Genomic DNA, 23654 nt, shown 5'->3' on the forward strand with positions numbered 1-23654 from the left:
TATGATTTGTCTCCCTCTCTGGTTTCATCTTGTTTCACTTTTCCCTCCCTTCCCCTTTGATCTTCTGTCTTGTTTCTCAGTTTCCTCATATCAGTGAGATCATATGATAATTGTCTTTCTCTGATTGACTTATTTCACTTAGGATAATACCCTCTCATTCTATCCATGTTGTTGCAAATGGAAAGATTTCATTTTGATGACTACATAGTATTCCATAGTGTATATATAGCACATCTTCTTTATCCATTCATCTGTTGACAGACATGTAGGCTCTTCCCATAGTTTGGCTATTGTGGACATTGCTGCTATAGACATTTGGGTGCAGATGCCCCTTCAGATCACGATATTTGTATTTTTAGGGTAAGTACCAAGTAGTGCAATTGCTGGGCTATTTGTGGTTTTGATTTGTATTTCCCCGATGGCTAGTGATGTTGAACATTTTTTCATGTGTCTGTTAGTCATTTGTATGTTTTCTATGGAGAAGTGTCCATGTTTTCTGCCCATTTCTTGACTGGATTATTTGTTTCGTTTTTTGGGTTTTGAGTTCGAGAAGTTCTTTATAGATCTTGGATACCAGCCCTTTATCTGAAATATCATTTAACCTCTTCAACATTGGTCCCACCAACCCATTTCAAGATACGTCTCTAAAGGCAGGGAAATAAAAGCAAAAATGAACTTTTGGGACTTAATCAAGTCCCAAGTTCCTCTGCACAGCAAAGGAAACAGATAACAAAACTAAGAGGCAATCCACGGAATGGGAAAAGATATTTGTAAATGACCTTTCAGATAAAGAGAGGCTTGACTTTTGACCTTAACATTTGAAAACCATAGCCTAGCAAACTCTTTGCTTGTAGAGAAAGTTGTAGTTGCAACTCCAAGAATGAGTGTCTACCTTCTCATATACCTTCCTATCCAAGAACAGAGAAGTGTTTACCACCTAGATAATTCTTAATAGGATATGCAGGTTAAAAGTCCTGATTAACAGCCATAGTCATCTCTTGTAAATTCTTGGTGTAAGTCTGCAGACTGGCAACAATGGCATCACTTGGACCTCGTTAGAAATTCAGTATCTTAAATTACAGGTGAGTGAAATCATATGGTATTTCTTTCACTGACTGACATATTTCACTCACATGTGGAATTTCAGAAACAAAACAGATGAACCTAAGGGAAGGGAAGGAAAAATAAGATGAAAATAGAGAGGGAGACTAGTCGTAAGTGATGCTTAACTCTGGGAAACTGTAGGTTGCCGGGCGTTGGAGCATGAGGTGGCTGTGGGGATGGGGTAATTGTGTGAGGGTACTTGAGGGACACCTGGGTGGCTCAGGTGGTTAAGTGTCCAACCCTTGATTCAGGTCATGAGCACAGGGTTCTGGGGTGGAGCCCCACATCAGGCAGTCTGCTCAGTGGGGAGTCCTCTTCTCTCCTCCTCTCTGCCCCTCCCCCCCCCACTTACGTGCTTGCGTGTGTGCGTGCTCTCTTTCTCTCTCAAAGTCTTAAAAAGGGCACCTGATGTAATAAGCACTGGGTGTTATATGCATCTGATGAATCACTAAATTCTACTCCTGAAACTAATAATACAGTGTATGTTAAATAAATTGAATTGAAAGAAATTTTTAAAAATGCCATATCTTAGAGCTCGGCCCAGACCTACTGAATCAGAACCTGCATGTTAACAAGAGCTTTAATGGGCACTGCAAAATCTGGAGCGCTTTGAAAAAGAAACCATTGTGTTCACTTTGTGGCGCTCTCTCTCTCTCTCTTTGGTGCCTGGGTAGCCTGAGCGGATCCAGGATTAAGGCAGAGGCAGCTTCAGGATGGTGGTGGACAGGAGGCTGCACCCTCCCTTAGCAGGCAGGATGGAGACGGAAAACCGGAATTCTGGCAGTGCAATAAAAATGGATGAGTTTTAAAGCCCATTAGTTCTTTTGGAAGATGTAAGGGACTCTGGTTTTACTGGCTTGTGTGGGAGAGGCAGCGCACCACTGGTAGTCACCTCCTGTGCCTTCCGAGCTGCCAGAGATTAGACTTGGGCACTCAAAGTTTGCACATAATGAATTATTCTAAAATCAATTTACCTAACAGCCTGTTCATTTAATGATGATTTTCCCTAATGGTACTGTTGACATAAAATTCATGTTTGTGAAATTCATAACTGTTCATATGTGATAGGAAGGTAAATTGGTTTTAATAAAATTTGGTTTTAGATAAAACTACTTTAGGTGAATTTTCACTTAGATATATTAATCATAGGTAAATGGATTTTTAGATTCCCTGATTTGAGATGTTTTCTTTTGGAGGGTCAGAAAATTCAGGACAGGTGGTAGCAATAACCTCACCCATGGAAATGTTGAGTTTTTACCTCTAGCAGAGATCCTAGCTGTAAGGGAGGCTTAGCAATAGCTGAGGGCTGGCTGTGAACATACTGCATTTCTCCTACTGGCCCCTGAGGAATTTACCACATAGCCTACCACATGTTGGATGCCGTACTATGAAAAAATATTACCCAGCCGATCCCCGTGTTCTAAGCTTATCCCTAAACTCGGTTGTTCCCTGTTACCCTACATGTTCATGAGAGATAATTTACGAAGCTTAGGTTTACCCTACGCTTATCAGCCTTGGTGGCCTTCTCTCAGTGTGACTTACACTGATCTGGCTTATTCATAGAATATGTTGCATTCCTTCATGATACTTAGCAGTCCTCAATTTCACATTTATTGTAATTATTTCTTTTATTGAACTATAACTGACATACAGTGTTACTAGTTTAAGGTATACAATGAGCATTGGGCAGTTCTATGCATTACTCAGTGCCCACCATAAGTAGAATTACCATCTGTTACAATATATTGTTACAGTATTGCCGACTATATTCTCTATATTCCCAATACCCTCCTTTGCACCTCCAGGACTTACTTTGTAACTGGAAGTTTGCACTTGCATACCCATTAGCTCTTTGGTCCATTTTCCTACTCTCCTCCCCTCTGATAACCAACAGCTGGTTCTCTGTACTGGAGTCTATTTTTTGTTTTCTTCTTTGATTCCACATAAGTAAAAAATGAGGTGTTTGAGTTATTTCTTAGCATAACATTCTCTAGGCTCATCCATGTTGTTGGAAATGGGGAAGTTCTCATTCTTTGAGTAGTATTCCATTGTGTATATATATCACTTACTCATTCACCTATTGCTGGACACTTGGGTTGCTTCCATATATTATTATGAATAATGCTGCAGTAGGCTCTGGGGTGCATGTATCTTTTTAAATTAGTGCTGTTTTTTTTGGGGGGGGAGGATCTCTAGTAATGCAATTACTGGATCATATGGTATTTCTATTTTTAGTTTCTCGAGAAACTTCCATACCGTTTCTTAATAGAAAAATGTCTATTCAAGTTCTCTGCCTATTTTTTCTTTATTTTTTTTTAAGATTTTATTTATTAGAGAGAGAGAGAAATCACAAGTAGGCAGAGAGGCAGGCAGAGGTGGGGGGGGAAGCAGGCTCCCTGCAGAGCAGAGAGCCTGACGCGGGGCTCGATCCCAGGACCCCGGGACCATGATCCGAGCCGAAGGCAGAGGCTTTAAACCACTGAGCCACCCAGGCGCCCCCTCTGCCTATTTTCTAACTAGACTCTTTTTGGTGTTGAATTATATAAGTTCTTTGTATATTTTGGATACTAATCCCTTATTGGATGTGTCATTTGCAACAAATGGAATGATATGCCTGCTCCTGGGTTGGAGGAATTAATACTGTTAAAATGTCCATACTATTGGGGTCCCTGGGTGACTCAGCTGGTTAAGCATCTGACTCTCGATTTCAGTTCAGGTCATGATCCCAGGGTTGTGAGATCAAGCCCTGCATTGGGCTGCTTGTGGGGCACGGAGCCTGCCTAAGATTCTCTCTACTTCTTCCTCTTCCCCTCTTCCTCTCTAAAAAAAAAAAAAATCCATACTACTGAAAGCAGTCTACAGATTCGGTGTAATCCCTAACAAAATACCAGCAGCATTTTTTACAAGACTAGAACATATCTTAAAATTTGTATAAAATCACAGAAGACCTTGAATACCTGAAACAATCTTGAGAAAGAAGAACAAAGCTGGAAGTATCCCAATTCACATTTTTACTATAGAGCTGTAGTAATCAAAACAGTATGGCACTGGCACAAGCATAGAGGCATATCAATGAAACACAGGGTAGAGAGCCCAGAAATGAACTTACGATTATGTGGTCAGTTAATCTATGACAAAGTAGGCAAGAATACACAATGGGGGAAAAGACTGTCTTTGCAATAAATGGTGCTGGGAAAAGTGGATAGCTAAATGTAAAATGTGAAACTGGGCCATCTTTTAACACCATACACAAAAATAAACTCAAAATGGATTACAGATCTAAATAGGAGACCTAAAACCATAAAAATCCTAGAAGGGATACAGGTAGTAATTTCTTTGACATGAGCCCTAACATTTTTCTAAAATCTCCTCAGGCAAGGGAGAAACAGAAACATAGAATATTAAGACTACATCAAAGTAAAAAGCTTCTGCAAAGGAAACCATCAATAAAACTAAAAGACAGCCTACTGAATTAGAGAAGACACTTGGAAATGATACATCTGATAAGGGCATAAGATCTAAAATACATAACAAGCTTCTCCAACACCAAAAAGCAATCTTAATAAAAAGTGGGCACGGGGTGGGGGGTGCCTGGGTGGCTCAGTTGTTAAGTGGCTGCCTTTGGCTCAGGTCATGATCCCAGGGACCTGGGATTGTGCCCCACATTGGGCTCCTTGCTCCATGGGAAACATGCTTCTCCCTCTCCCACTCTTGCTGTATCTCTGTCAAATAAATAAAATCTTAAAGAGAAAAGTGGGCAGAGGACCTAAGAAAAGACTTTTCCAAAGAGCTAAAGATGGCCAACAGACACATGAAAAGATGCTCAATGTCACTAGTTATCAGAGGAGTGCAAATCAAAACCACAGAGTTATCTAACACCTCACACAAGTCAGAATAACTGAAATAAAAAATACAAGGGTTGACGAAGATGTGGAGAAGAAGGAACTCTTCTGCCCCATTGGTGGGGATGTAAATTGCTACAGCCACTGTGGAAAACAGTATGGAGGTTCCTCAAACAAAACAACAACAAAAGCCACAAAAACACTAATTCAAAAAGAGACAGGCACCATTGTGTTTATTGTAGCATTATTTACAATAATAAAGATCTGGAATCAACCTAACTGTCCATCAGTAGATAAATAGTTAAGATGTGGTGTGTGTATACATACAATGGAATTATGTAGCCATAAAGGAGATTATTCTGTTTGACAGAAAATGGATGGACCTAGAGACTATTAGGCTAAGTGAAATAAGTCTAAGAAAAATACCATATTTTACTCATAAGTGGAATCTAAAAAAAAAAAAGGCAAAAAGAATGATTCTTAAAAATAGAACAAAGTGATGGTTTCCAGAGGGGAGGGGGATGGGGAGTTGGGCAAAATAGGTAAAGGAGAGTGAGAGATACAGGCTTTTGGTTATGGGATGAATAAGTTATGGGCACAAAACATACAGTTTAAGTAACATAGTCAGATATGGTAATAGGTATCAGGACAGATGGTAGCTACTCTAATGGTAAGTGTAGCATAATGTATAAACTTGTTGAATCATGAAGTGGAGCACCTCAGACTAATGTAACATTTGTTTGAGTATAGCTGACATACATTCTATCAGCACATGGCATTCTATTGGCCAAAGGAATTGACACTTAGCTGAGATAACTTGATGAATGGAGAAAACATTCATTCTCCTTGGGCATTTTCAAGACCTCTAATAGCTCAGCTACTTCTGGCAGCCTCTTTAGGACATGAAAGAAAGCCACCTTCGCGTTGAAAACAACACATTTAATGGCAGAACAGAGAGGCAGACAAAAAAAACCACAGTCGATACTTGATAAACCTACAAGCTTGATTACCTCTGTATTTTCCATCCTTGAGTCAATAAACTCCCTTATTTTAAAAAAAACCCTCAATAAATGTCAACCATGTCAATATTGCTTTTACTAAATCACCTTCAGAAGAAACTTTTTTCTTCTATGTTAGTGGTTCTCAACTACAGGGTCAAAGCAGTTTGATGTATCATAATGTGTGAGGTGTGCCATACGTGATGCATTATTATTAATAAAAAACCAGAAATTTGTGAATCTCATTAATTGGAAAACTATTACAGCTCTATGCTCAGTGCTGAAATTACAATGAGCAAAACCAGACATGGCCCACATAGAGTTCACAAACCAGTGGGGGAGACCAGCAGTAATAAAGTAATTATACTACCATTCATTAGGTTGTCTTTTTATTTTCTTAGTTTCCTTTGCTGTGCAAAAGCTCCTCATTTTGTTGCAGTCCCAGAAGTTTATTCTTCTTTTGTTTCCCTGGTCTGAAAAGATCTATCCAAAATTGTCTTGCTAAGGCCAATGATCAGAGATCGCTGCCTATGTTTTCTTCTAAGAGTTTCATAGGTCCAGGTCTTTGGTTTTTAATCTGTTTTGAATTATTTTTGTGCATGGTGTTAAAGTGGTCTTTTTGTGGTTCTTTACAAATTTTAGGATTATTTGTTCTAGTTTTGTGAAAAATGCGGTTGGTGTTTTGATAGAGATTACATTAAGTCTGTTGCTTGGGGTAGTCTGGACATCTTAATGACACTAATTCTTCCTTGAGCATGAAATATCTTTCCATTTGTCCTTTTCAGTTTCTTTTGCTGATGTCTGAAAGTTTTCAGGCTTTTTGGTGCAGGTCTTTTATTTCCTTGTTTAGTTTTATTTCTAGGTATCTTTTGGTGCACTTGTTAAAAGGAATTATTTTCTCTTCTACTTGGTTATTGGTATATAGAAATACTACTGGTATCTGGGTATTTTGTATCCTGAAACTTTACTGAATTCATTTCTTCTAGTAGTTTTTTTCATGGTGTCTTTTATTTTCTATGTACAGTGTCATGCTATCTGCAGATACTGACAGTTTAACTGCATTACTAATATAGATGCCTCTTATTTCTTGTCTGATTGTTGTGGTGGGGATTTTCAGTACTATGTTGAACAAAAATGGCAAGAGTAGACATTTTTACATCCTTTCCTGATCTTAGAGGAAAAAGCTGTTATTCACCATTGATTATGATGTTAGTTATAGGTTTTTCATATATGACCTTTGTTATGCTGAGATATGTTTCCTCTAACCCTACCTTGTTGAGTTTTTAAACATTAATGAATGTTTAATTTTCTCAGATGCTTAGTCTGCATCTGTTAAGATGATTATATGACTTTTATCTTTGTTTTGTTGAGGTGGTATATCACACTGATTCTGCAAATATTAAACCATCCTTGGGTCACCAGAATACATCCCCACCTAATCTTTTACTATGTTGAGGTATGTGATTTGCTAATGTTTTGAGGATTTTTGCATCTATATTCATCAGGTATACTAGCTTATAGTGTCTGTGTGTGTGAGATGTCTTTGGTTTTAGGATTGGGTTAATGCTGGCCTTGTCGAATGTATTTGTAATCTTTCCTTCCTTCACTACTTTTTGGAATGGTTTGGGACTCGTCTTTGAAGGTTTTGTAGAATTCACCAGTACAGCCATCTAGTCCCGGGCTTTTATTTTTTGGAAGCTTTTTGAATACTGTTCAGTTATGTTACATGTAATTGGTCTGTTCAGATTTTCTATTTCTCCTGGTTGAGTTTTGGAAAGTTGTATGTTTTTAGGAATTTATCCAATCCTTTTAGGTTGTCCTATTTGTTGGCTTTTTCTTTTTTTTTGTAGTAGTCTCATAATACTTAGTATTTCTTTCTTTCTTTTTTTTTATTTTAAGATTTTATTTATTAGGGGCACCTGGGTGGCTCAGTGGGTTAAAGCCTCTGCCTTTGGCTCAGGTCATGATCCCAGGTTCCTGGGGTCTAGCCCTACATCGGGCTCTCTGCTCAGCAGGGAGCCTGCTTCCCTTCCTCTCTCTCTCTCTCTGCCTGTCTCTCTGCCTACTTGTGATCTCTGTCAAATAAATAAATAAAATCTTAAAAAATATATTTTATTTATTTATTTGACAGAAAGAGACACAGCGAGAGAAGGATCACAAGTTGGGGGAATGGGAGAGGGAGAAGCAGGCTTCTTGCTGAGCAGGGAGCCCAATGTGGGGCTGGATCCCAGGACCCTGGGATCATGACCTAAGCTGAAGGCAGATGCTCAATGACTGAGCCACCCAGGTGCCCCAATACTTAGTATTTCTGTGGTCCCCGTTTTCTTTTATTTCTGATTTTATTTCATTCCTTTCTCTTCTTGAGTCTAGCCCAAGGATTTATCAATTTTATCTTTTTGAAGAAGCAGCTCTTGGTTTCATTCCCACCGCCCCCCCCCCAATTAAGTCTGTCATTTCTTTCTACTCTGGCCTTTATTTTTTATTTATTTATTTTTAAAAAGATATTTATTTATTTATTTGACAGAGATCACAAGTAGGCCTTTATTTTTTTCCTTCTATTTTTCTTGGACTTTGTTCTTTTACTAGCGCCTTTAGGTCTAAGTTTAGATTGTTTATTTGAGGTTGTCTTTGTTTCTTGAGTTAGGGCTGTATTGCTGTATATGTCTCTCTTAGAACTGCTTTTGCTGTGTCCCAAAGATTTTGGACCATTATGTTTCATTTTCATTTTTCTCAATGTATTTTTTGATCTTTGATTGTTTCATTGATCCATTGGTTGTTCTATTGAGCTAAAGAAATCCCATTTTGAGTATGTTACATACAACATACCTCACTGTATTGGGAGCTCAGGTCTTGCTAACAGAAGCAGTCAGATCACTGCTTTCATGTTTCCTATGAAAGTCACTCAAAGCTTTCAGTACATGGAGTCGTGAGCACCTTGGACAAAGGAGGGTTCTTTCCTGGGCCTGTTCAAAGTATCTGTTCTGGTTTTGTCAGCGGACTGGCTGGCCTTTTGCAGTGTAATTCTTTGCCCATGACATCAGCCTTTCCAGTGACTCCTGTGGTTGCTTTAGTTATGGGATAGGTCAGGCAAGTCTGTTTTGATTCTCCTGGTTTCATTATTGGAATCTGGCTCAGGCATCATCGTTCTAGTTTTGTCTTTGACCATGTTATTTCAGTGTGAGTTGGTTTCTTCACTTGTTCTATGAAGATAACAATTCGCCATTCATTAGATTGTTATAAGAATTCACTGAAATAGTGTAAATAGAGTGTGAAGCTGGTATGTGGTAAGACCTTGATAAATATTAGCTATTATAAAATCATTAATTAAACGGTGCTTTTATTGAATTACTTTGGGGGACTTTTGTTTTCTGGAACAGTGATTCTCAACTTCACTGTTAAAGCAGTTTGATCTATCACCGTCAGCTGTGAGATGTGCTATATGACTTATTACTGTTAATAAACACCAGATATTTGTTAATGTATTCCAAGCATATTAAATCTTCACAATATGCTGTGCTCTCTGGTAGACTCTGAAGATATAGTAATGAGCAAAAACAGACCTAGTCAGCGTGTTCATAGGGCCTTTAATCCAGTGGGAAAGATGGATATTAAAAAAAAAAAAGTAAGAAAAATGTGTATTAAGAAACAAGTATTGTGATGGAAGGGAATATATTCCCATTAAAAATCTTGGGCAGTGGTGGGAAGTGCATACCAGTGAAGTCTTTCTGGTTAGGTGGCATACAAGGTGACAAGGGAAGGATGAATAGAAGTTAACTAGGTAAAGAAGGAGCGGAAGAGGACTCGGATACAGGGTGGCATGTGTTAAGTGCTATGTTTTGGTGGGAAGGAAGGGGTATGTTCAAAGACCTAAAAGAAGGTTGGTGTGTAGAGAAAAACATGGAGAGTGTACAAACTGAGGCTGGATGGGTGGGCAGGGGCCAGAGCATGTGGGTTCTTGGGGGCCGTTTGAATTCTAGTCCTAAAAATCTAGTCCAAGCTCAGTAGCAATGAAGTTAGTGATTTGTAAGCTTAGGGTGGGGGTGATTGGAAGGGATTAGTGAGCAGATTGGAGTTTTGTTTTTAGAAAGATGACCTTGACAGTAGAATGTATTGGAAGGAAACAGTGGATCCAAGAAGACTGGTTGCAAGGCTATGCAGTTTTTTTTTTTTTTAAAGATTTTATTTATTTATTTGACAGACAGAGATCACAAGTAGGCAGAGAGGCAGGCAGAGAGAGGAAGGGAAGCAGGCTCCCTGCTGAGCAGAGAGCCAGATATGGGGCTCCATCCCAGGACCCTGGGATTATGACCTGTGCTGAAGGCAGAGGCTTTAACCTACTGAGCCACCCAGGCGCCCCTGGGCTATGCAGTTTTAAGAGGTCATGGTGGCTTAAATAAGGAGGGTAGCAGTGGAGGAGCTGAGAAATAAAATACCCAGGAGTAGAAGCCATATGACTTGACCATGGATTGTACATTGGGCACAGGGGAGAGCGGTATCAAAGACAGTGTTTACTTTTCTAGCTTTCATTTTGATGTAGACTATAGTGGATGAGGACCAGGTTTGGGGGGAAAAGTTAGTTATGTCTTGAGTTTACTAAATTGGAAAGATCAAAGTGGAGATGAGTGGACACTTGGCTATTCAAGTCTATAGCTCAGAAGACAGGCCTAGACTGGAGATTAAAAAGTGTGATTCATTTATGTTAAAAAGTATCTGAATGTATTGGAGTGGATTCAGGGTACATTAGGGTGACTGGTGTGAAGTGCTTTCTGAGAGGAGGGAGAAAGGACTGAAGTTAAAGATAATGTATCAGAAATTGACAACTGTGGGAAATCACCTATTTCTCCTAGGTAAAAATGATTTGAGAACTGCGAGGGTGCAGGGTAAAGACCAAATGTCAGAGATGGGTTTTGTGAATCCAGCAGTGGTTGACTCTGACTGTTTCTTAGCTCTGCTCTGCTTGCACACCTCCCCAGTACAATCCATACCTGTTCTTTCTGTTACCCGAGGGCCAGACACACTTCCTCCTCCTGTCCTTCTTGGTTGTCCTCCTTCCTGAAGCACCTTTCTCAGTCTCTCCAATTTTTAAAATTTAAGTGTAATTAATAGTTACTAATTTCTGGTATACGGTGTAGGGATTCGACAACTCTATACATTTCTCGGTGTTCATCAAGGAGATGTACTCTTAATCCTCTTTAATGTACCCATTCCTCACCCACCTTCTCTCTGGTAACCATCACTTCTCTGTATTTAAAAGTCTCCCTTTTTTGGGTCTTAAATTCCACATGAGGGCAGTCATACAGTATTTGTTTCCTGACTTTATTCAGTTAGCCTAATACGCTCTAGGTCCGTCCATGTTCTTGCAGATCACAAGATTTCAGTCTTTTATGGCTGAGTCCTGTTCCATTGTGTGCGCATACACTACTGCTTTCCCCCTTAATGTATGGAAGCAACTCAAGTGTTCATCCATATCTTGGCTATAGTAAATACTGTCATAATCATAGGTGTGCATGTATCTTTTCAAAGAGTGTTTTTATTTTCTTTGGGTAAATACCTATGACTGGAATTACTGGATCATATAGTAATTTTAATTTTTTGAGGAATAGTCAGACAAGGAAAAATAAAAATGCATCCAAATTGGTAAGGAAGTAAAACTTTGAGTATTTGCACATGACATACAATATATAGCAAATCCTAAAGACTTCACCAAAAACTACTAGAACTGATGATTGAATTCAGTAAGGCCACAGGATACAAAATCAACGTACAGAATTGTGTTGCATTTCTGTATACTCTTAATGAAGCAGCAGGAAGAGAAATGAAGAAAACACTATTTACAGTTGAACCAGAAAGAGTAAAATACTTAGGAATAAACTTAACAAAAGAGATGAAAGACCTTTACTGTGACAACCACAAAATACTAATGAAAGAGATTGAGGATGACACAAGCAAATGGAAAGATAATTCCATGCTGAAGGATTGGTAGAACTAATATTGGTAAGATGTCCATAGTACACAGAAAAATCTATAGATTTAAGGCAATCTCTATCAAGGTACCAACTACATTTTCATGCAACTAGAATAATCTTATAATTAGCATAGAACCACAAAAGATCCCAAATAACCATATCAGTCTTAGAAAAGAATGACAGCTGGAGATATCACAATCTCAGATTTTAAGAGTCAGTACAAAGAGAATCAAAACAGTGTGGTACTGGCACAGATATGGACACATATCAATGGAATAGGATAGACAGCCCAGAAATAAACCCATGCTTACTCAATTTGTGATAAAGGAGATGAAAATATACAATGAGGAAGTACTTTCCTCTCCCTTCAGTGTAAGTAGTTCTTCTAGGTCTAGTATCTTTCTGAAACTTTATGGGATCACCATTCAGTAAGGGGATTTTTACCCCCCTTTCTACAAAGATCAGGTTTATTTTTCTGTAGGATTTTGTTTTACCCCATCACATGGCGTGTAAATTCCTTGAAGAGAGATATGTAAATCAAAAGTCTTCATACTACTTGGTGCTTATTAGGTAAAAATTACTGCCATCTCTTACATAGGGTTTTCAGTCTTGCTTTCCACAGAGCCTTAGGAAATTGGGCCTTTGACTAGTTGCAATCTGGATTGGTACAATATAAAATTTAAGGACAGAGAGGAAGTTCTGTGTGTAAAATGTCTTGTTATAGTAAGTCAAGAAGACAGTGTAGAACAGTGAAGATAGTATACTATCATTTATGTTAGAAAGATGGGGAAAAAAGAATAGACTAGTATTTGCTTTTATAGCATGAGAAAACCTCTGAAAGAAAGGATGGTCTTATCAAATGATCCTCAAACAATTGGATGTCCTTATGCAAAATGAAATTTGACAGAGAGTTTACACATTTTACAAGAATTTACTCAAAATGGATCACAAATCTTAAAATGCAAAAAACTAAAAACTTCTAAAAGAAAGTGGGAAAATCTACATGACCTTTGGTTTGGTGATGAGTTCTTTACAATATCAAGTATGTAGTCCATAAAAAAATTGGTAAGTTGGATTTTACTAAAACAAAATATTGTGCTCTTCAAAAGACACTATTAAGAGAATGAAAGCAAGTAGTATCTGTTAAAGGATTTGTGTACAAAATATACTAAGAACTTCTAAAACAACAATAAGTGAGCAAGCAGCTCAATTTAAAAATGGGCAAGAAGTCTGAACAGGCACCTCACCAAGGAATATACATAAAGGAAAAGTGTATAAAAAGATGCTCCATGTCTCTTTTCATACAGTTACACATTGATTAGAATGACTATAATTATAGTCATATAGAATGACTTTAATTAGCCTGATACACCAGTTGCTGGTGAGAATGTATAACAACAGGAATTCTTTCTTTGATAATCTTACAAAGCTCAATATAGTCTTACTACATAATCCAGCAATTAAAACTCCTAGATTTTTACTCAGTTATTTTTTAAAACTTATTTTCGTCCAAAAACCTGGGCATAAAATTTACTAAGCTGCTTTATTTATAATCATTTGAAACAAGAGGAAACCAAAATACCCTTCAAGAGGTGAATGGATAGTTTTTGGTAGGTCTGTACAATGGGATACTATTCAGTGATTGAAGAATAATAAGCCATCCAAAGATATGAATGAATCTTAAGTGCATATTACTGAATAAAGGAACCCAAACTGAATAGGCTATATATTATATGATTCCATTTATATGAAATTCTGGAGGAGACAGAAATAGAAGGGTTAAGCAGATGGGTGATTTTGAGGGGTTGAGGGTTAAGTAGGTGAAAACCAGGATTTCTTTCAAGCAGTGGAACTATGGGGTGTGACACTCTCACAGTGGATATGTGACACTGTGCATTTGTCAAAACCAATAGGAATTTCTAGCACAAAGAGTGAACCTTAATGTATGCATAGTGTAAAAAAAAAATTGGGAGATGGGGGATCCCAAGATGGAATGTGCAAAGTGACTGAGCAGTTTAACTGTATTACAAATATGTGAACAACCTCAGTGAAAAGTGGTTGGAGAAATTGCTAACCTGAGTAACTTCAGAAACAATTTACTTGGAATCAGTAAACTAAAGGCAAAAGGAACTGTACATAGATGGTCTGTTCTAGTTGATAGCTGTTTACATGAGGATACAGGTTAACAGTTCTAAAATCACTGTATGTGTGTGCTGGAAGTAATAGAGGGTGGATTGGTATGAGGTTATGGATAAGTACACAGTGAAGGCTAGAATAATTCATATGGTAACAGATTAGAGTTTAAGGCATCTGTATAAACCTAATTTACATGTAGATACATACATACGTGTGTGTGTGTGTGTGTGTGTATGCTGGTTATTATATCACATCCATTTCTTAGCTCTATCAGATAAGACCACCTAGAAGCAATGATACCCCAGTAGCAATGAGCACACCAGGCAACCAGATCTTGGTTTCTAATACCACTTTCAAATAACAACTAGGTTTCTTTGGAGAAATGCCTAATCTTAGGGCTGAGTCAGGAAACCTATAAGACCAGGCTTGAGCATCGGGTCCCATAATTGAAGGAAGTGTTCCAAAGAAAACTGTAACTCAAATGATGGAAGTATGTCAAAGAGACAGAGGAATCAACTGAAAAATCTTCCAGTGGTCAAAGCTGGAACAATTTGGGCAACCAAATGAACTGGTATTAGGTGGTAACCCAGAGATAAAACAACACAGGAGTATATAGTTTTAGGTAAGTGACTGAATAAAGAAATAAATGGAGAAAATAGACAAATCTTCCATGCAGTAGAACTCCAAATAATTTTGGTACTCCTCCTTCAAGAAGGCAGCACACTCCCCACTAGGTAAGTGTGGACTGCACATAGACTTCCTCCCAAAGAGGACAATGTGGAGATGGAGGAATAACTTCAGAGAAGAAACTTGACACTACCTAAACCAGGTAGATTAACGCCAAGATTAATACCAAAACTAGTAAGTTATGTTGATGGTATTTTTGATAGGTCATGTGGATTATACTTCCTTCCCCAAACCCACTACCCAAGTCCATACATGAGACAACATCAGACTAATCATAATTGGGGGAAATTCTAAAAAACTCTTCTTGAGTAATTTTCAATTTTCAAGGTTGTAAAAAAGTCTGAATTGTCTCTACTAAAGGTATCTTATGAGACCTGTTGGTTGAATCTAATGTAGTCTCCTGAATGGGATGGTGGAACAGAAGGAGGATATTAGGTAAAAACTAAAGTAATCTGATGGAGATATTGCCTTTGTATAACATTGTATCCATAGTGGTTCATTAATTATGATAAATGGACCATGTAGATATAAGAATATTAATAGGAAGAAACCGGATAATGGGGCAAATGAGAACTCCTTGTTCTTTCTTTGCAATTTGGAACTCTATCCTAAAAACAAAAACAAAATAACAAAAACAAAACAAAACAAAGCAAACTTTGGAAGGATGCACATGAAACTGATAAAAAATGCTTGCCTATGAGAGACATTGGTCATTTTTTTGTTTTGTTTTGTTTTTACTAAGTACCTTAAAGATAAATTTTTTTGAACCATGGAGTTAAAAAATTCAAATTAAAAATTTAAACTTAAAACATTAAGAGTTAAGTGATGACTTCATATTTTTTGAGGAAAACATTCGTTTAAGTCTCTAGGAAAACTTAGAAGTATAGAAGGAGCCGTATGTGTATGTTGGCCAGAACTACAACTTCTATTATCTTGATATTTAGAATCCTCTTAGTTCAGAGTTCCTGGGCACAAAGAGCTATGCTTCGGCTTTAGGTACAAGGCAGTTGTGTGATTCTAGCTCCTTGCCTTGGGCTTTTTTGTTTAATGCTTCAGCTGTATTTGAAGGCCTCTGCAATCAAAAACTAACCTGGCATTCTCCCCTATGTGAATTAGCTCATTGGTTGCTTTTTTCTTAGAATTTTTTTCTCATTGGTAAAAGAAATTTCCTAACTTTCCACGGTTCCATGTCTTTGGTCCTGACTCTCAGTATGTGGGAAAGGCAGAAGCCAACACTTACTTCAGTAAGAACACTGCAGCTGTTCCCATGCTTTTTAAAGACTGCAGTGGAACTGTTTCGAGTAGGTATAAATAACCGTATTTTCACGTTTTGTTTAACAGTGAATGTTTTATTTTCAATAACAGGCAATTTGTAATTACTGTCACTGTTAATCTCTTGCTAGATGTTTGCTAAGAGGGTTAACTACAGAATTAAACGGTAAGTTTACAACTGCAAATAAGGTCACCAGGCCAAGTCTAAATAAAGGAAAGAGGAAGGCAGAGAAACCCTTCCTGAGAAAGAAAGGCAGGACGTGTGCACCCTCCCAGCCGCTTCAGGCGTCTGAGGCTGTTGATTTCCACGTATGCAGAAAGAAAGAAGAGAAATCATAATTGCTCATGGACACTGGGAACTTGGTAGGGAATTTGCAAACATGGTATCACATTTTTTTTTTTAAAAGAGTTTATTTAACAGACAGTGAGAGGGAACACAAGCAGAGGGAGTGAGAGAGGGAGAAGCAGGCTTCCCCTGAGCATGGAGCCCCATGGGGGTGCTCAATCCCAGGACCCTGGGATCACAATCTGAGCTGAAGGCAGACTTTTAAAGACTGAGTCACCCAGGCGTCCCAGGGTATCGTGTTTTTTTTTTTTGTTTTTTTGTTTTTTCAGAAAAGAAACCTGTGAAGTAGATGTTCTTTTCTAGTAGATGAAGAAAGTGAGGCTTCAGAAAGTGATGTGTCTTGTCGTTATTTACACAGGGGATTCCATGCCTGAGGCAAGGATTGAACACGTGTTGGCTGGACTCTGAAGGCCCTCGTAGGCACATAGTTTCTGCTATTTGTACTCTATGTTGCTCTGAGTCCAGGCAATAGAATTTGGGAGCAGTGGGAGTTTGTTCAGGTAAATTAGGTTTTTTTCTTCTTTTAACTTGGTCAAACGGCGTAGGCTGGAAGAACACTGGGGGCTAGAAGCCATAGAAGATAACTTAGGACCACTGAGGTGACCACTTCCCGTTCAGTAAGCATGATGTTTGAGGTTAACATACTGGGAGCTGATGCAAGAGAAGTAATGGATTACTGAGGAAGATAGTAGCATATTCCTTTGGTATTTCTTTAAATAGCTTTTGAGAAGCATGCATTTTAAGAGATAGTGATTTATTGATACTATGTTGCATTTTTTGAGCAGAATTCTATTTTTGACAGAAGAAAATGCATAGTCTGTGGGGCAGTAAGCAGAAAATTGGCACAGTGCGATTTGATCATCTGGCCAGTGATCCTGGACATTTAATAGGGACATGTGTAAATTGTAGTTTCACTTTTTAAAGGTATAAATCAGTATGCATGAAGTTAGTGTTCCAAAGTCTATTGATGTGTAACAACCTGACTCTAAACTTAGTATGTTTGCAGATTCTGTGGGTCAGGAATGTGGACAGAGTCCAGAGGGATGGCTTGTCTCTGTTCTACAATGTTAGTGACTTCAGCTGGGGAGAGTGGACAGCTGGGGAAACCACCTGGAGGTGTTTATGCTGGTGTTGGCTGTGATCCCAGTTGAGACTTCGGATCAGAGCACTCCTGTGCAGCCTCCCCAGTGTGCTTTGGGCTTCCTTACAGCATGGCAGCCCCAGGTGGTTCGACCTCACCCACAGGGGGCCAGGACTTCAGGCTCAAATATTATGACAAATAGGATAGAAACCACAGGAGGTTTTATGACTCAGCCTTGGAAGGGACCAAGCATTACTTCTGCCTTTAAAGCACTTATAAGGCCACCCAGATCGAGGGGGAGGGGAACGTAGATCCAAACCTTTCAGTTGGAAGAGTATCTAGATTACATTGAAACACATGTGACAGGGGAGATAACATGACTAGTGGTTTTGGAAAATACCATTTGCAAAACAGTACTGAACCCTGTAATGGGGGCTGTCCTACACAAGATGGGAGAGGACTATAGTCATGTCCCCTGCTGTTTCTATTTTTAGCTTAGCAGTAGCTTTTTTGCCATGGATACTTCTCAGAGTATTCGATGAATTATGGAAATCTAGACATATGCTGGACCCTAAAGACTACTTAGTTCAGTGGTTTCAGACTATCTTTGGAAGTGCCTCTCTTTTATCTAAATGAAATAGGGGAAATTCCAAATTATACAACAGAGAATGAAGCCTCTCTGGTGCCCAATCCCTTCCCTGTGCCTTAGACCCCAAAGCTTTTCCAAGGAATGCTGGGGCATTACAGAACCAATCTGATCATTTAATGAATGGGAGAAACCGAAGTACAGAGGGGCAGGGATATTTTTGCCAACGATTTCATTGGTTTGTAGCAGTTGTAAGGTTAAAATCAAGTCTTGGTGTCCTTGGGCCAGTGTTCTTTGCAATATTACTTAAAATTATGCCATTGCCTTTTTCCACAAAGGTAAATATAGTCCTTGAGACTCCTGGCCTGAGGTTGGACACAGTGTACCTTCTTGGTGTTTTTGGCAGCTTCTTTTCATTATCCCAGCAGTAGGCAAAGGGCCAGAAGAGGGAAGTGAGATTCTGCATGAACACTTACAGCATTTTTAAAAAATGGTGATCACTTTCTCATGGCTGGAGGAATGGGGCTTGTGCTTGGTCTTCAGGGGCATTCTTTGCCAGGATGGGGCATCTTGGGGACTAAGGCTGGGGGGGAGCTGAGTCTACCTGAACTCTCTTGCTCTCTGACCTTGATAGGATCATACCATGTACCTGGAGAGGAATATGATGTGGTGAGAAGCATATGAATCCTGGAACTAAGTAGACTTGGATTTAAATCTTAGGAGTTACCTGACTTGGGGCAAGGCACTTTATCAATTTGAGCCTCTGTTTTTACCTTAAAATGTGAATTTAATAACCACCATTTAGGATTTTGGTAAAATGAGAGGTGGTAATATATTTAAAACCTCTTACATAGTAGAAAGTAATAGGGTGTTGTCATTGAGAACCTCCACTCTAGTGTCTACTAGAGTAGGGTTCAAGTCCTAATTTTGCCACTTGTAGATGTATAATTTTTAAATTTTAAATTTCTTTTGTCTAATAAGCTTAGAAAATGGATCCCTTAGTGTAAGTTTTAGGGAAAAGGACAAAAAGTCTAATAAAAATAACTTGACTGATCTTGAGCTGACTATGTTAATTGGAATTATTCCTGATTTTTTTCCTCAATACATGAAATTCAGAAAGTCTTGTAAAACTTAATAGTAACTCTGTTCATAATACTCCATGGTGGGCTTTGGAGAATTATTCATGCTGATAGTGGAACTGTGTCTCCCTATCACTTGAGCAAGGGTGTAGTTTAAACAAAAAATCTATTTGTATAAATACAGAGTGGGAAAGATGACCTTCATGACATTTTGTGTAAAATGGTTTGCAGCCTTCGACGATGGGAAGGTCCTTCCAAGCCCTAGGATACACTCACGGTTGTGCACAGTCCTGATAGTGTCTGTGTTGCTTGATGCTATGTGGAAGGGGGAAACGATTCATTATGCTATAGCTGGAGCGTGATGACCAGCATGGGGAAGGATCTGGAAAGAGGAGGAAGGCAGAGAATCCATGTCCAGGACCTTTGTGGTCTAGGTAGTGTACAGGGGTAGAAGGAAGATGCTTGGGCTATTCGGTCTGGGAAGGAGGACCACATAGTGAATGTCCGTGCTGTTTTCGACTATCCACAGGATGAGCAGACTTTTCTAGGAGCCACAATAGTTCCCTGGCTGAGTACTTGGCTGAGGCCCAAGGCTAAGGGGAGAAGGCTGCTTACAAGTCTGGCTTAAAATCACCGGCTATGAGGGAGTGGTGATGCAACATGGGGGCTTAAGTGGGTAGGAGAAGAATCCATGAAACAAGATGGGATAGGGAGGGAGACAAACCATAAGTGACTCTTAATCTCACGAAACAAACTGTGGGTTGCTGGGGGGAGGGGGGTTGGGAGAAGGGGGGTAGGGTTATGGACATTGGGGAGGGTATGTGCTTTTGGGTAAATTGGAAGGGGTGGTGAACCATGAGAGACTATGGACTCTGAAAAACAATCTGAGGGGTTTGAAGTGGCGGGGGGGTGGGAGGTTGGGGTACCAGGTGGTGGGTATTATAGAGGGCACAGCTTGCATGGAGCACTGGGTGTGGTCAAAAAATAATGAATACTGTTTTTCTGAAAATAAATAAATTGGAAAAAAAAAAAGAATAAAAAAAAAAAAATCACCGGCTGGTGATTTTACCGTTCATATAGCTGGCCCCTCCCCCAAATCCACAGAAGACCTCTAAGCCCTTGAGGCCTGAAGAAAGCGGGGGGGGGGGGAGGCAGAGAGCTTACTAGACTCTTGTGTATGTGATCACCTCCACGGCCCCCTCTCCCTGGCAGCACTCCAGGGCTCTGACTTGCTCATGGCATCAAGTTGCTGCCTCCCTCCCTGCAACCAGCTGGCCAGGAAGTGAAGCCTTGCCTTGGTATACTCACTGTAGTGCTGCTTAAACTTGAATGAGCACTTGAATCCCCAGGGGGCCATACAAACATGGAGATTCTGACTCACCTAGGTCTCGGTGGGCGTCCCCCTCCCCGCAGTCTGAATTTCCACAGGTGGTGGTGGTACTGGTGTGTGTGGTGGTGATGCCGGTGTGTGGTGTGAGGCTCACACCTCTGTTGCTGTTGGGAAATACTGCCTTAATTCCCCTCCCAGCACTCACGAGACTGTCTTCCCCAGATAGAACTTAGCCATGCAGTAGCCTGGTCATGTGGAGGACCATTTCAGCAGTTACTTGATGTATTTAAAAGAAACAAAACCCAAACACACCACATTTCGACTTCATCTGCGTTTGGAATACAGGACGTTTTGAATGTGTGCTCAATGCTGTCAGAAACTTTACCCTAAGACGCACACATTGATTTTGCCTAACAGGGTGGATTTCTTCTTTTGGAGCTGTAGGTTTGAGATGACCCTGAGGTATCAGCTTGGTATAGTAATCTTTACAAGGTATGCGTATAATGAGCCATTGCTCAATGAAGCCATAACCGCAGGAGCAGTGATTGAACCTGGTTAAATATATCTGTCCCCCCCCCCACTTTTAAATTCTATCAGGTGATCAATAGGAGCATTTCTAATTATCTTTCACGTCCTTTTCTTTCTTTTCTTTTCTTTTTTTTTTTTTAAGATTTTATTTATTTATTTGACAGAGATCACAAGTAGGCAGAGAGGCAGGTGGTGGGAGGAGGCGGGAAGCAGAGAGCCCGATGCGGGGCTTGATCCCAGTACCCCGGGATCACGACCCGAGCCAAAAGCAGAGGCTTTAACCCACTGAGCCACCCAGGCACCCCTTTCACATCCTTTTAAAGGTCCTGTCCCTTCCCATAGCAGTAGCTTATTGGTCAAATGAAGTAATGGAGAGATTTCTAGTGATGATCTTGGTGAGGTCTCTTACACAAAATCATGGTGTGGTTTTTTTTTGTTGTTGTTGTTCATTCAGAAACTGTGTGGTCTTGGGAAAGGCACTTAATATCCCTGATCACAAGTGATCTCCTCTGTGAAACAGGGTTAACATTATCTACCTTGAAGAAATTAAAGGAGATGACATTAATGAAAGCATTGGATCCATTCCTAGCACAGGACACGACAGCTGCCTTTGTCTTGGATTTGTTTCTGACTTTTTTGTATGAGGGCCACATTTTATTTCCTTTCCTCCTAGTCTCAAAGCATCTTGAGAACAGGATCTGTATTTTAAATCCTCTTTTAGCCCTTTACTCTGTGTTCAGTAACAAAACATTGAATAAATTAAGGAATGACCAGATAATCTCTAAGGTCTCCCTGGCCTTTTAAATTCTCAGATTTTGATTCTTTCAGTGTTCTAGCTGCTTAGAAGCAATTTGGAGAATTCCCTAAAAATGAATGTCTTCCATGTTAAGGGGTTTTCTTTTTTTGCAGTCTTATGAAATATGTATTACGTTATTACTAATAAGTGTGTACCTGAGCCTGGGAGCTGGCTGCAGTAGTGTATCCTCTTTCGTTCATGACCTTGGGCCTGATTCTCTAGTGTGAGATAGGTAGGTCAGGGTCTGGTCTTCCCCAGGTCTGCTCTCTTGGGAGGATCCCTGTGAAAGATAAGCAAGAAATATGCATTTGTTCTTTGTCATGTGACTTGGGAGTCCTGTGTAGTAGAGGCTGTTTCAGGATCTGTTCATTTCAGTGCTCACAGAAGATGCTTTTTGTGTTTTAGATTAAATGACAGTGTGATCTGTGGGGGTTAGGCCAACTCAGCTGATTAGAAGAGAAATAATAGGTCCTTTCAAATCCTGGGAGGGAACCTGGCTTCCTACATAGGCAGGTCCTTCTTGAGTTGTCTGTACAAATGAGTGGCTGGGAAATGGTGCCAGCTGAGGCCATCTTTACTAGTTAGTCATTGTACCTCTGAGATTGACAGGAAGCTGGTAGAAAAAGCATGGTCTGTCAAATTTAGACCTGAGTTTAAATTACAGCTTGGGTAGATCGACTCCAGAATCTCAATTTTTTAACGTTTAAAAACGGGATAATATCAGCCTTCTAGGTTTGTAGGGGTGATGAGTTAGATAGTATGTTAAATGCTTAGTGCAATGCCTGGCAGTGAGATTAGGCCTGATTTAAAGACAACAGTGATGCATTTCAGAGGAGGCTTAGACTAAATGGTCTGTCACTCAAAGTATCAGCCTTGGAGCGTGCTGAGGAGTATCCCAAACTTCTGCATTTTATGATAAAAGTGCAGACTGCAGCGGTGGTGCTGAGTTTTTCATGGATCTGGAAAATGGGCGAACAGTCTGGGAAAAGAAAAGACTCCATTGCATGTTTTGTGACCTGATAATTTGAAATACTGGTCCATATGTGAGTAACTTCAACCATTCTTCCTTCTCTGGGAATTGTTGTCCACTTAAAGGTTTTTGTCCAGGGTTGGGGGGGCTGTTTAGTAAAGTTATCTTAACTCAATTTCCTTCAGTCCCTGATAATTCTACATGATTTCTGTTGTCCTTTAATTCTTGGAAAAGTAACTATGGCAATAATAAAAATAAGCATCATTAAGTCCATTCCACATGTATAGTCTTTTTTTTAGACAATAAAGGGTTCTGAAATGTGCTTCTATGTATTGGAAGAGACCCTACACCAAGCTTTGCTAATTAGCTTGTGGCCATTCTCTTCCCAGTGGACCAATCAGTATCCATTTCAGAGGCTCAAGGTATCAGGGTGAGGTTCTCCAATAATAGGTGAATTGGATTCCATGCAGTACGATTGATTTTTGGTTAGGAGATCTTTGTGTTGTGTGTAGCAGCTAATTGTAGATTCTGAAAAAGGTGGTCAAGAAGTAGTGAGGACCGATGACTTTGAGACCCAGAAGTAAAATCAAGTTTTTGTTCCTTCACATGCAGCTATTTTGAACTGGAGAGCAGTGGTCTGAGGGATGAGGTCCGATATCACTATATGCATAATGGGAAGCCCAGGACCGAGGCCCTTCCATACCGGCTGGCAGATGGACAGTGGCATAAGCTCGCATTGTCCGTTAGCGCCTCTCATCTCCTGCTCCATGTCGACTGTAACAGGTAGGTCTGTGCTTCTGTTCTTCTGTGATTCTGTCCTTGAAATTGAGCAGTGGGAAGGGGAAAAAAAAAAACCAAACCCTTCCAGGCCTTACTGGGAAATAAAAACCAAAGGACCCTAATTGTAATTTAACCTACCAAATGGGCCATTAG

At 39.6% G+C, this 23654-nt stretch overlaps 1 protein-coding gene across 2 annotated transcripts in view; it reads left to right on the plus strand.

The window, feature by feature from the left end:
• The window catches only part of NELL1 (neural EGFL like 1), an 830042-nt gene that overhangs the window by 97080 nt on the left and 709308 nt on the right, over positions 1-23654 (plus strand). For both annotated transcript variants that reach the window (XM_044258965.1, XM_044258966.1), the window contains exon 4: positions 23334-23504. In XM_044258965.1, coding sequence (XP_044114900.1) covers positions 23334-23504 — 171 coding nt within the window. The remainder of the gene's footprint in view (positions 1-23333; positions 23505-23654) is intronic.

This window comes from Neovison vison, chromosome 7 (genome assembly GCF_020171115.1).
Source record: "Neovison vison isolate M4711 chromosome 7, ASM_NN_V1, whole genome shotgun sequence".
Classification (NCBI taxonomy): domain Eukaryota; kingdom Metazoa; phylum Chordata; class Mammalia; order Carnivora; family Mustelidae; genus Neogale; species Neogale vison.